This window comes from Seriola lalandi, unplaced genomic scaffold (genome assembly GCF_002814215.2).
Source record: "Seriola lalandi dorsalis isolate HSWRI2012SDOR001 ecotype SW California unplaced genomic scaffold, Sedor1 jcf7180002054399, whole genome shotgun sequence".
NCBI classification, from domain to species: domain Eukaryota; kingdom Metazoa; phylum Chordata; class Actinopteri; order Carangiformes; family Carangidae; genus Seriola; species Seriola lalandi.
Genome location: NW_019524952.1, coordinates 178469 through 191059, shown reverse-complemented (window position 1 = coordinate 191059; position 12591 = coordinate 178469). Strand labels below are relative to the sequence as shown.

General features: G+C 44.4%; 1 protein-coding gene across 1 annotated transcript in view; it reads right to left on the bottom strand.

The window, feature by feature from the left end:
- Window positions 1-342: 342 nt before the first annotated feature.
- Window positions 343-12591, bottom strand: part of plekhg2 (pleckstrin homology domain containing, family G (with RhoGef domain) member 2) — a 139474-nt gene continuing 127225 nt past the window's right edge. The window contains exons 19-22 of the mRNA XM_087174930.1: window positions 10420-12388; window positions 9773-10292; window positions 6965-7630; window positions 343-5621 (exon numbers count right to left, since the gene is read on the bottom strand). Coding sequence (XP_087031056.1) covers window positions 3017-5621; window positions 6965-7630; window positions 9773-10292; window positions 10420-12388 — 5760 coding nt within the window. The 3' untranslated portion in view covers window positions 343-3016. The remainder of the gene's footprint in view (window positions 5622-6964; window positions 7631-9772; window positions 10293-10419; window positions 12389-12591) is intronic.

Sequence of the window (12591 nt, the reverse complement as noted above, 5' to 3'; positions counted from 1 at the left end):
CACGCCCATCTGTATGTATGGCAGGTTTGGTTGATCTGTGCAAAAAGACAGACCAACTGGAAAGTGAGGTTTGTGGCTGTAATTCACTGATTCAGGTCCGTAGGTAACCTGGCAAGCAGGGTGTGAGTCAAGGGTGGAGAAGATCATGTGAAAGATAAAGCAAGTTACACACGAGTAGAGATGACATGCACACACTCAATCCACAATGCAGATTGTATCTCTAGTCGAAAACAGTATTTCTTTGGATGTTGGATTTGTCTCAGCTCTGTCAGCTGAAGCACAGATCGACACAGAACGTACAGTTTGGCCCACAATAGAGCAACCAGTCAATGAAAAGCACACTTTGTTTTTGTTTTACACCACACACCTTTTATTTTTCATACATCTCACTGATTGCATTATTGGATGAAGATTTACTTAATATATTCCTTTTCACCAGGTCCTAAAAACATTAAGTTCTCTCCAGTTCCCTGCACTTTGCAGAAACCTCACATCTTATGAAGTGACCTTTATATTTCACCTCCAGAACAATTTCAAATGTTGAATTTCACAGAATTAGTTTTGCTTTTTGTTTTTAAAAGGAGACTGTCGTCTTATTATAAAACATATATTATAATGTTAGAATATAGCGACAGGTGTCTGTGTAGGGAGGAGGTTCAACATGAATACTGCTGTTCATTTCCTGTGTCAGTCAACGTTTTTTCTTTAACCTTAACCACGTGTTTTTTTTACTGTAACCATGACAACAAACATCCTCTATCCTTAACAAAGTACTTATTTTAACCCAAACCAGAATCTTTCCCTAACCTAACCTTCACCACAGCTTTGTCACAAAATAAAAGGGCCAGTTATTTCTTTTAAAGAGTGATTTTTAACAATTTATCTGAGGCATCTCTCCTGCCGCTGTAGGGTAAGAATAGTTGTTTAGGTTGGAGGACTTGTTTAATATAAGGAACTGTTCATGTTGAACATTAAAATTTAAAAAATGTCATTTTCAGATCCACACTACTTTAACTTTTTAAAATACAGATTAATATATTTTTCTCTCCAGCTTCTGTGAAGTGATTTCTCATCACAAAAGGAACTATAAACTGTTGGAAAACAGCTTCTGAATGTGTGGGGACATTCAATCTGAGTGACATGATCTATAAAAGAATTTGGAAAATTAGAATTATGACCTTGTGATTGTTTCCTCCACCAACCAGCCAAGTTGTATGACATCTTGTCACACTCACTCTTACTGAGTGACGGTGTTGAATAATGGCCAGAAGTGATTTTGCTGAACATTATAATGTCACAGTGAAGTTGAACTTTGACCTTTTGGATATAAAATGTCATCACTTCATTTTATCCTCCTCCTTCATGAGTTATGGCTGAAAACATATTTTGTGAGGTCACAATGACTTTGACCATTGACCTCCAAATTCTAATCAGTTCACTGTTGAGTCCGAGTGACTGTTTGCACCAAATTTGAAGAAATTCAGTTGTTACTGAGTTTGTTCATGAGAATGGGACGAACTAACAGACAACCTGAAAACATAAAGCCTGCGCCGAGGCATAAAAATAATTAAAAACCAAACACAACTGGCATTTAGCATAAAGTACATTAAAGTATACTTCAGTACATCTCTCTGTGTTACTGGGAAGTGAAACCTGAGTCTGTTGTGACACTTGATGCATGACCAGTGTTTGGTTTAATACAAAGTTCATGTAGCAAAACCAGGTGAAACTTGAAGATACAAGGTTTCTGAAGAGCACTGACAACAGGAGGGAGTGTAAAGTCAATGAACCATCTGAGTACACCAATACAGAAACAAACAAAGCATAAGCATTAAAACACACAGATATCAGCTTGGTCTGAAGTTAAAGACACGTCATTTCAAATAGACAACACACACACACACACACACACACACACACACACACACACACAAACTCAAAGCATGCACCCAAGCGGTGAGGACACTGTGCAAAATACCAACATTACTTGAAGGATATTAAGTGCCAAAGAGAAAAAGACTAACTTTATAAATAAACAATAAAATAAAAAGAATTATAAAAATGGTTAAAATGATGAATTAATAATAACCACAGTTATTACCCATCCTCAACACTGACCTCAGACAGCCAAACGCTGATGTTTGTTCAACAGAATATATAAAAGAAAATAGTAAAACAAACTTTAAGTAACTATGATTGCATACAGCAATGTGGACACTGGACCTTCAACGTGTATGTGTTTGCAGGATGTGTTAGAATGGATTAACTCCCACTCATTAAATCTTACTGCGTTAACTGGCTTTTACAGAAATGTCTGAAGTGAAAAGTTCCATGTGAGAAGTCGTCACATCACCAGACAGAGTCCAGAGCTGTTCTGTCCAATGAACAGACTTCAGACTGGTTCAGCCGTTTGACCAGTGATCGGACAGCGGTGGACAGTCAGGGGTTTTGGTGCTCAGCCTACGAGATCAGAGCTGAGTGATACATTTCCATGGATGGAGACATGGTCATTACTCTTTACCATATTAGGATCTTTAAAGCAATTCTATCTGCATCCACTCAAAGTCATTAGCCCAGGTTGCAATATACGAACAACGTGCAGGTAGAATTTCCATTCTTGAAAGATCATGTTTAATGTTCAGGTATGAAGCATTTGCAGAAGCCCGCCAAGACCCAATATGGATCCCCTTCACACCGTGTCTTCAAATCTGTGCCACATTGAGTTGAAAACATTCATTCTGTCCCTTAGATGTGAACAACTTATTCCCAGGTCAAAGGGCCCCACGCTTTGCTTTTTCATTTCCAACATGGTGGCAAGCAGAGTGGTTCATGGTTCAAGTCCAGCCAGGGGATATTTGTGAAGGTCTGGACCACTGACTAAAAGTTACACACTAACCTGTGTTGCTTCCTCTGCACAGAAAGCAAAATACACACATTGTCTAATGCCTTTTTTACTTCCACCACCATCTTGTATTTTGGCCCTTATAAGACCATGATGGAAGAGTTCTCGCTTTCTTTAAAGCCTGTTGCAATTCTGAGGAAGAGGGGGAGGAAGGTGTGAAAGTCCGTTGATGCTCACTCTCCTCACCATATGCCCCTGTCCTGGTCCTCCAGCTCCTGCTCCACCTTGAAGGGTTTGGGTCAGGCTAACTTGGGCGGTGCTGAAAGAGGTTATTCGGCCACTTCCAGCAATCTGGAGGTTGACTGTGGTGGCATAACTGGTCTTCTGGTTCCCAGGCTTGGTAGGAGAGGAATGGACAAAAGGTAGAGGTGATGAGTTTGAAGGCACGGGGAAAGGGACAGGGGGTACAGGAGATGTTCTGGTGGTGGTTTGGGCCTGAGGGTGTGGTTTGACTTCGGATGGGTAGTTGTTTGGAGGGGAGGTGGTGCCTGAGGAGGACAGGGCCAGACATGAGGGGAGGTTTTGTTCATGGAAGGGGTGGGCAACATAGGCACAGATGAGCTGGCTACGACAGCTACCCTCTTCTAGCTCTGGGTCTCCCCATTCTGTCTGACTGTCTGATGGAGCCGGAGAGGAGAGGAAGGACTGAGAGAGGGAGGAGAGAGACGGAGAGGTGGCGATGATAGTGGAAGTACCAATTGTATCGAGGCAGTCAGCCCCGTTATATTTGTTTGAAAGCTCTCGAACATCTGGCCATGGCACGCTGGTGAAATGCTGGCCACCAAGGGTGCCCTTCGTTGGGGTAAGCCTGCTAGCTGAGAGTGAGGACTGAAGCCCGGGTCGGGGGCTGAGGCAGGACTGCGAGGTGTTGCATGAGGACCATCCGCTCAGTGGACTGGTTGGATAGGACTCCTGCTGGTCGAAAGACCCTCGACCACTTCCACTGAAACAAAGGGACCTATGGCTACTCTCTGCCCAGGAGCAGCGGAGTCCGCTCGGGTTGCTCCAGGCTGGACTAGGGGGTCTGTCTGCCAAGTTGGAGGAGAAAGACCTATGGAGTGTTTGGACTGCAGGAGGACAGGGTCGAGACGGGGAAGAGGCTCTAGAGCTATGCAGTTGGACTGAAGTAGAAGAGGAAGTGGGAAAAGTTGCTGAGCCTGAGGTGGAAAAAAAGGGAGACAAAGGAGAAGAGGAAGCTAATCTGGGGTTTCTTGGTTGAGGTGTTGCAACATTATTTGTCCAAACATTCACTGACACGCCGATGGGAGGAGGGGAGAGGATACGAGGGCTCAGGCATGATGATGACTGTACTAATGCCGAACTTGCTGAAGAGGCCCTGGGAAGCTCCAAAGTGAGGCCTAGCGGATTATGGAAACTTGCACCTCCTGCCCGTGTGCTCGGGGGGTGGGGAGGTTTGTTCGCCATGGGGGTGGAGAACTTATGTTGAGGAGGTGGAGAGCAGAGTCGAGCAAACGAAGCAGGGGTTGGGGAGGGAGTTGGGGACTGAACTCGTGAGTTGGGTTCGGATGCAGAAAAAGGCCGAGCTACACGGTTGTGTGACCCCAACCACAGAGGATCATGGGTTTGTTGCATTACTGTAGCATTAGTGCTACCATTAGCTAGCGGTGTCTTCTGAGGACTTCCTGACCAACCCCCATTATTGACAGCACCGTTAATGCTACAGCTGCTGATATTACTTCCACTGCTGACCACTGTTGGTAAACCAGCTAAGCTAAAGTTGTTGTTGTTGTTGTTGTTGTTTGCATTCTGCGATGAGTGAAGGAATGAAGGACGAGAGGAAGCCGAGGGAGAGTGGGAAGGTTGATGATGGGCCAGACTCATAGATGGGGAAGGTGAGCAGTGTGAAAGAGAGGGAGTGGTTAACTGGAGGAGGGATGGAGAAGGGCAAGAGGATAGGAGAAATGATGGTGGACACCTTGGATGCTGGTGCCCATCTTTAATGTACCCCATCTGGACATAAGCAGGTGTACTGGGACTTTGCTGACTGGGAGGGAGTTTTGGAGAAGGGGAATGCCGTTGTAGATGAGATGAGGGGAAGGAGGGAGTGGAGGAGGGGCTTTGATTTACTGGGTTTATGGATGGGGCTTGTTGCTGGGCAGTGCTTTTTTTTGCCATACTCTGACTGATGGACTGGCTGATACAGGAGGCAGCTAAAGATCTGGTAAATGCAGAGGAAGAAGTTATGGGGGATGAGCGGGGGGAAGAGGATGGTGTAGGGGAGGAGGGGACACCTGCTCTTACTGATAAAGACCTCCCTGAAACAGAGGAAGGTGTTGGAGAAGAGGCAGGTGGGGCTGTCATGCCAGCAGAGGGAGTAGGGGATGAAGAGGGAACAGCCCTGGAGCCAGTGTTTGGGGAGGTGAAGCCTTCACTGGATCCAGGGGTCAGAGAAGATGCTGGAACGGCAGTGAACAGTGATGAGCAAGGAGGCACTCGGACAGAGGAGGGGGACAGCGGCAGGGGAGAGGAGGCGGGAGGAGCTCTAACAGGAGAACGAGAGTGGTGTCTTAAGCTGGGAGTGAAGGCTGAGGGGGCCGAGGTGGGTTCTGTGTCCTGGCTATGGGTGGCAATGGCTGGGTTGGGTGGCTCCCCCAGGCTGGCTGTCTCCATGGAGAGTCTGGAGGGTGGGTGGTGGTCTGAAAGGAGGCCGAAGATGGGCAGGTTGTTAGGGGATCCTGAGTCCTGCTGGTCTGGTTCCCTGGAGTTGATAGAGAGGCACAGATCAAAATGAGCCACACTGAGCACAGACAGTGGTTTAGTTTTACCGAAATGACAGAGATTGAAAAATCATAAGCGATGCATCCAACAAAACCTGGCTGTTTGCATAGGCCTCTTTTCATTGCTTTCCCTATTGATGTGTTGCTTGCTATAGTATTTTCTGCGACATGACTTCTTTGTAACGCATGCTCCCTTTTTACACCTAGTGCTTTATGGGAACTTGCTCCTCCTATCCAGGTTGGTTAGGTTTAACCACAATGGGAGAGGATGAATTATGTTGACGAGGTGGAAAGTGGAGCTGAGTAAATCAGGGAAGATGGAGCTTGAACTCATTGTTTTAACAAGACTAGGTCAGAACCTCGTATACTGTATATCTGGACTGCCTCTGGTCAAATCCTGATTTTACAACTGACTTCCTCTGACAAAATCACCAGACACATCAATTAAAGACTGAGCTGGGATTTCAGCTGTATTTACTGTAACGTGATCACTCAGAGAGAAAGGTCAACGAGACAGACTTTTATTAGAGGCAGGTCTTATTGTCTAACTCCCTCTGTTTGATATGTTGGTATGAGTTGGTCATAGTGGTATTTTAGTAGAAGCCTTGTTTTCAGTCACTCTCGTCTGTTGTGTTAAACTTAGTATATTAATTGTTTATATTAGTATTGTCTCATTTCCAGTTGCTGGTGTTTCTGTTGTTTACATGCTATTCAGATCTGCTTGTTTCTTAAGCAGTTAGTGTTAAATATGTTAGACATGATACATATGATTTGTTTTCTACCAGCCACTAACTTTCAAAAACTATTGAGTATTTAAGTGCAACTGATACACAGCCCAGTGATGTGGCTGAAGGCAGATTTTTACTGCTATAATGAGCCAAATTGGCATTCCTTACTGTGTTATTTGGTGTGGTTACGGTACAAATGTGCCCTTAGGCCCAAACTTGAAAGAATGCTTGGCCTGACTTAACCTTGTAGTTTCCTTTATCATAAATCTGCCAATTTGCTCATAGGTTTCTACTTTCAACACTTTATCAAAAGACAAACAAAGGACATGAAATGAGCAAAACAAGGGGCTAAACTTCATTTAGAGTGATTATAGTGATTATTTAAAAGTCTTACTGTGTATGAGATGCTAAAATTGAAAACCATGTCTGGGCTGAATTGAACTCAGGTCAGGACATGGTCAAGTTGAGGTCATGGACCGGTTGGTATAAGGTTTTAAAGACTATAAAGGAGAGTCTGAAGAACACTCTATTGAATGTCTACTTTTTGTACCTTGTAGTAAAAAGCTATGAAGGAGCTTTTGTGGGTATAGACATACCTGCATTCATATGGAGTGGTGTAATTGAGATTCAAGGTGTTAGACAGGGCCTGTTTACCCGTAGTAGTGGGTATTTCTGGTAGCCTCTGGCTAATGAATGTTGGTAGACAGTCTCCTGACTGTGCTGATTGAGACTGTGGTTGGGTAGGATTTGGTGATGGACCTGGACTTAGTGCTGCCCTTTCTCTTGCTTTGTGATCCTCTGAGGTGAGATTCACCTGAAAGGGGTCAAAGGTCAAGTGCAAAGGCTGGCTCGGGGATGGTGGAATAACCAGGTCTCTTGAGGATCTGTGGAAAGGTGGCTCCTCTGAAAAGATCACTGCTGAACCCTGTACAATCATCCTGGTTTGTGATGGAGAATTTAAGTCACACTTTGTCTCATTTAATTTTGTCTGATCACTTCGGAGTTCATCTTTCTTTGCTAAAGTTAGCACCAGCTCTCCATCCAGGTTTTTTGTACAAACCAAGTGTTCAGGCTCTGCATGAGCACCCGGCACATCTTTAGTTAAGTAATCAATGTTGTCTGTATCTGGTACATGTTTATTTTGTATATACTGTGCAGCTGGTATATCCTGCTTGTATTTGTGTGCTGGCTGGGTAATGATGTTTGCAGATGTTGAGTCTTCTCTGACTGAGGAGACAGGGTGTGCAGCACTCTGCTGTGACCTGCAGAAAACCAGGAGGAGAATCAAACAATGTCTTTGGAAAGTTAATCAAGACTGAAACAAGCAATGACTAACATAACTGGCAAACAACAAAACATGATAATACACGAATTGCTTCAATTGTAACCTGTTGTTGGCTCTACAAATAGTCCTCTATAAACCTGACAAATCCTGTCTAAACCTGTTTACATTTCCCCACAAAACAGTGACGTCACTGTTGCCAGTTTTACCTCTTCCAATGTGTGTCTTAGTCAAGATTTGGAAAATACTGTTTTATTCCAAATATATGAAGTTTTAAGAAGAGGTGTTTTGGCGGTATATGTGCTCAGTAATAGGTTTATCATCCTATTACACTTTACAGTGGAGGTTGCCACCAGTTTCTCCCACCTCAGCTTGACTCCATTTCTAACTAGACTCACTGCCTAATGGTTGTTTCCTCCACCAACCAGCCAAGTTACAGGAAACATGGTGACAGTCTCTCCTTCCTTAAGTTGCAGTATTAGTGTTGAATAATGACCAGAGGTGTTTTTGCAGAACATTAGTGAAGTTGACCTTTGACCTTTTGGATATAAATATAATGACTTAATCTTATCCTTATAGATATTTGAGTTCAATTGTGTCATAATTACTGTATGAATTAGTGAGTTATTGCCTAAAACATGTTTTGTTAGGTTACAATGACCTTTAAACGCCACCAAAATCTAATTAGTTCATCTTTGAGTCCAAATGAATGTGCGTGCCAAAATTTGAAGAAGTTCCCCCAAGGTGTCACTGAGATATCACATTCAGGAGTATGGGACAAACACACGGACAACCTCAAAACATAAAGTCCTAGCTGCAGTGGCCTGGTTTGGGTTTCCTGTCTCTCTCTCACTGCAACTATCCAATTAAATGCAAAAATACCTCCAAAACATATTAAAAAAACCAAACAAACAAAAAAAAAAAACATAAAGCATCCTGCCTGGCAACAGCTCTTGTGCAATTTTTCCAATTTAACAAACTCTTCCAATGGAATTGATCATATCAACATCATATTTGGTCAGTTTCATCTTAAGAACTTGCAAAGCTTTTGAGTTTTCATTGAACGGCCTGCCTGTGGTGGCGCGGTGACACACATTGTCCAAACTGCCCCAAACTTTATATGGTTTAATAAGAGTCCTGGCCTGAAGACATCTACTGGCCAATATTTAGTGATAATCATAGCGCCCCCTTAGTGGCAAATATCATGTTTTACAATTTGATGTACTTCTCCTAGCGGGTTGACCACACCCATCTCAAACTTGGTCAGAAAAGACCTTGATGATGCTTTACAGTGAAAACTGTGAGTTGTGGTTGAAGGTGTGGCTGTTAAATTTCAATGTCCAATCTACTCCAAACTTCACATTTTTGATGAGAGTCCCGCAGTGAAGACATGTGCATGAATGAAAAAAAAGGAATTAACCCTTGAGTGACAATCATCATTTGATTTACATGACATTTTCATGGTCTGGTTTACACGTGATATGCAGGAATATAATGCATGTTGGCTGCATCTAGTTGCGTCCTCCCAGCACAACTGAGGTGTGTGACAGGGCAAGGGCCCACGCAACGTTGCTTGCAGCTTTAATTTGGTATTGAATTGGTTGGGAATTTGCTGAAATTCTTGTCATGTGCTGCAGGAATTAAATGCAGATATGCTGCATATGAAACGGGCTAACACCACTGGAAAGAAACCTGTCAACTGTCCATCACACACACATCCTTATGACTCTTTAAACAGATTTTTAAGCAGAAGAGGTGTAATTGGCTATACAGACCCTAACCTGTTGTTTTATAAATGTAGTAATAAATAATAATAATAATAATAATAAACAATCCTAAATGTCCTGTTATTTATTTTTTTTAAAACCAGGATCTAGTCGTCATTAGAAGCAGCAGCTTCAGACATCTGTATTCACTATAAAGCCTGACCTTTATATCTTCAGTAGGCAGTAGGTAGTGAAGGTGGAAGTCAAGTGCATGCCCAGTCCTGCTGTTATTATTTGCATATTTTACAGTTACTCAATGATCCTGGCACCTTTACCTTTCATAATTATCACCTTAACTCCTACCCCTTTGAGCTCATCATGTCATTTTCCTGTGTTTGTAAGTATTATTCACTCACCCCCCTTTTTTCTCTGTCTCCTCAGTATCTGTATAAACCTCTCTGTTTTGATGCAGGGCTTCATCTTTCCCTGCGAAACAGGTGGAGCTGAGCTTGGTTACTCCACAATCCAAGGTCATGGTTGGAGTCGAGGGTGTGTTTGTGGCAGAGCAGCATGAACTGTAGCTCTCATCTTCAGGTTGTGCACTGAGGTGACTCCTGGCAGATGTAGAAGCCATGCACCTGTCAGAGGAGGTGCGCCCCGGGTCATAGCTGTTATCCTGTGCCTGATTGGAAGATTGATCTCTTTGTGAGGTAACTGGATTTTCCCTAGGGCTCTGGGAGCTGGTCTGGGATTTGTCACCTGATCTACAGCCTACAACAGAGTCTCTTTCTTTAGTCAAGGCAGAGATGAAGTCCCTGGGCCTGGAGAGGGTGAAGTCATTCATTTGGTGGTGACAGGCTGAGGTCAGCTGCTCTTTGACAAACACATGACCAAAGAGCAGAGGTTCACAGGGGGGCATCACCGACCTCTGGAAATCTAGAAGAGAACAACAGAAAACCCCTCAGTAATGGATTACAATGACCATTGGCCATACAGCCATGTGGCTCTACAGGTATGAAAGTTGGTCAGTCTGAGTGTCTGAATTTTAGAAAGGCCAACCTACCAACTGTCAGGCTCTCTGCTCTGTTAATCATCCCCTCCTCCTGGATCCTCTGGTACTCCCAGCTCATAGTCTGGGTCTGGTATTGCCTTTGGTAATGAGTCTGTGCCTGACTCGAGATTTGGCTCTTAGTTTGGATCTGCAATTGCTGCTTAGTTTGTGTTTGGGTTTGACTCTGAACCTTGGTCTTGATGTGAGTTTGTGTTCCAGTTTTGGATCCCGTGTGGGTATCTGAATTATTGATTCCCATCTGGTATTGTGTTTGTTGCCAGTTCTTAGAAGGGGTCTGTTGTTGAGTCTGGGATGGAACCTGTGTCAGGGTTAGAGTTGAGTGTCCAGGCAGTCTACCTGAGCCCCATGATTGGTTCTGTACAGCACTGGCCCGTTTCTGATGCAGCGGGATCTTCATGGTACTGGCTTTGGCACTATACATCCGGGCCAGTGTTTGGACCTTGCTCAGAATACGCTCTGAGTTTTCTATCAACACAGGGTCCACCACAGGGCTGGACTCAAACAACCCAACACTGGTTACATCCGACCCCATGCCCTCAAACAACGCCCGGTTAGCAGTGACAATCCTGGAGTGGCGGGACCATCGACCCACTTTTATTTGACTGGTAAGATCCTCAAGGCTTGTCTTGGCCAGGTCTCTGTGTTTGGTTACAGTCCAAGTGGAATGGCTTGTAGTCTCAGTCTTTTGACATTGTTCTGTAGGTGTCAGAGGTGTAGAGGGTTCTTTCTGGCTTCTCTTCGGCTCTGCTGGGTCCCATTGGTTACGTTCATCGCTTTTCATAACACCTTTCATAACACAAGTTTTGGTTGTTTCATCTCTGCACTTGTACTGTTTGGTGTTAGATGATCCCACCGCTTGCAGTAAGTGACCACCTTGCTCCCCAGTAGGCACAACATTTGAGTTTCCATCCTGCCTGTCATCCAGTCCTTCCTCTAGTAGTCCTGTGCACACCTTTCCGTTGTTGTCCTGTATCTCAGTTCGTTCTCCAACAGGCCTGTTTTGGTTCAACTGCAGATTGAGACCCACTTGGTTTGGCGTCTCCTTGTCCTGGATTACAGTAAGCATTGGTGTCTTGATTGGGCCTTCTGCATCGAAATCCAGGGAGCTGATTGGTTTATCTGCCTGTCTATCATTCTCTGCATATGCTGAGAGTGGAGTTGGGGAAGAGATGGGACCAGTGGGGGAGCAGGGCTCTGCCTCTCGATCATTCTCTCTGTCGATTGCTTCAGTTGTTTCATACTTGGACTGTGTGCTCTCTGTTTCACCCTGGTGTCCACCCACATCAAAGCGTGACACAGACTCCTTCACCAAGCCAGATGGGATTTGTGAGAAACTGTTCCTCCTCCTTGATGCCACTCCCTCTCCCTGTTCATTTTCCTCCTCCACATCATCCTCATCGGCTTCGGCTGCTGCCTCGTAGTAACTCCTGATCTTTTCGATGATCTTCTTGTCACGTTTGGTGAGGTGGGAGCCTCTTGTAGGTGGCTGGCATCTCTGGATGGGGTGATGAGAGAGATCTGGATTTGGGGAGGAAGTGGTGGCCTCATTGTTCGCCTCTTCCCTACTGTTCTCTCTTTCTTCCTCTGCTGAGATGGAGGGGTGATCTGATGTTGCAGCCAAGATGATGCACTGTCCCTCTCCTTCCTCCCTTGTTTTCTTGTCTTCTTTCTCTTTATCTACCCCTTCTCCTTGTGTCTCTGCATCTAGTTCCACTCCCTTTTCCACGTGACTTGTTGCATCTGGAATTTCTTTGACTTCATTTGTTGCTTCATTTTCCTTGTCAGAGTTACTGGTCTGACTCTGCAGGGTGCCGTCATCCTCCATCTCTGATCTTTCCTGCTCCTGTTGCTTTGCAGGTCTTTGCTCTGGGCTGGAGGAGCAGACAACTGGGGGCAGTGGGCAGGTGAAATTGCTCTGGTTAGTTGGAGACTGACTCCCTTTGGACTGATTTACTTTCTCCTGGAAGAAAAGTAAGACAATGGTGTTTTAAAATGAGTCTGAAGATATCTAGACAATTACTGGCTAATTCATGGTCCCCAGATGATGAAACCGAAACCTAACCCTTTCCATAAGGGCTGTCATCAGCAGGGTTGGAAGTAACAAATTACATTTACTCTCCTTATTGTAACAAAGTCGTTTTTTTGTGTACTTGTACTTTTAAG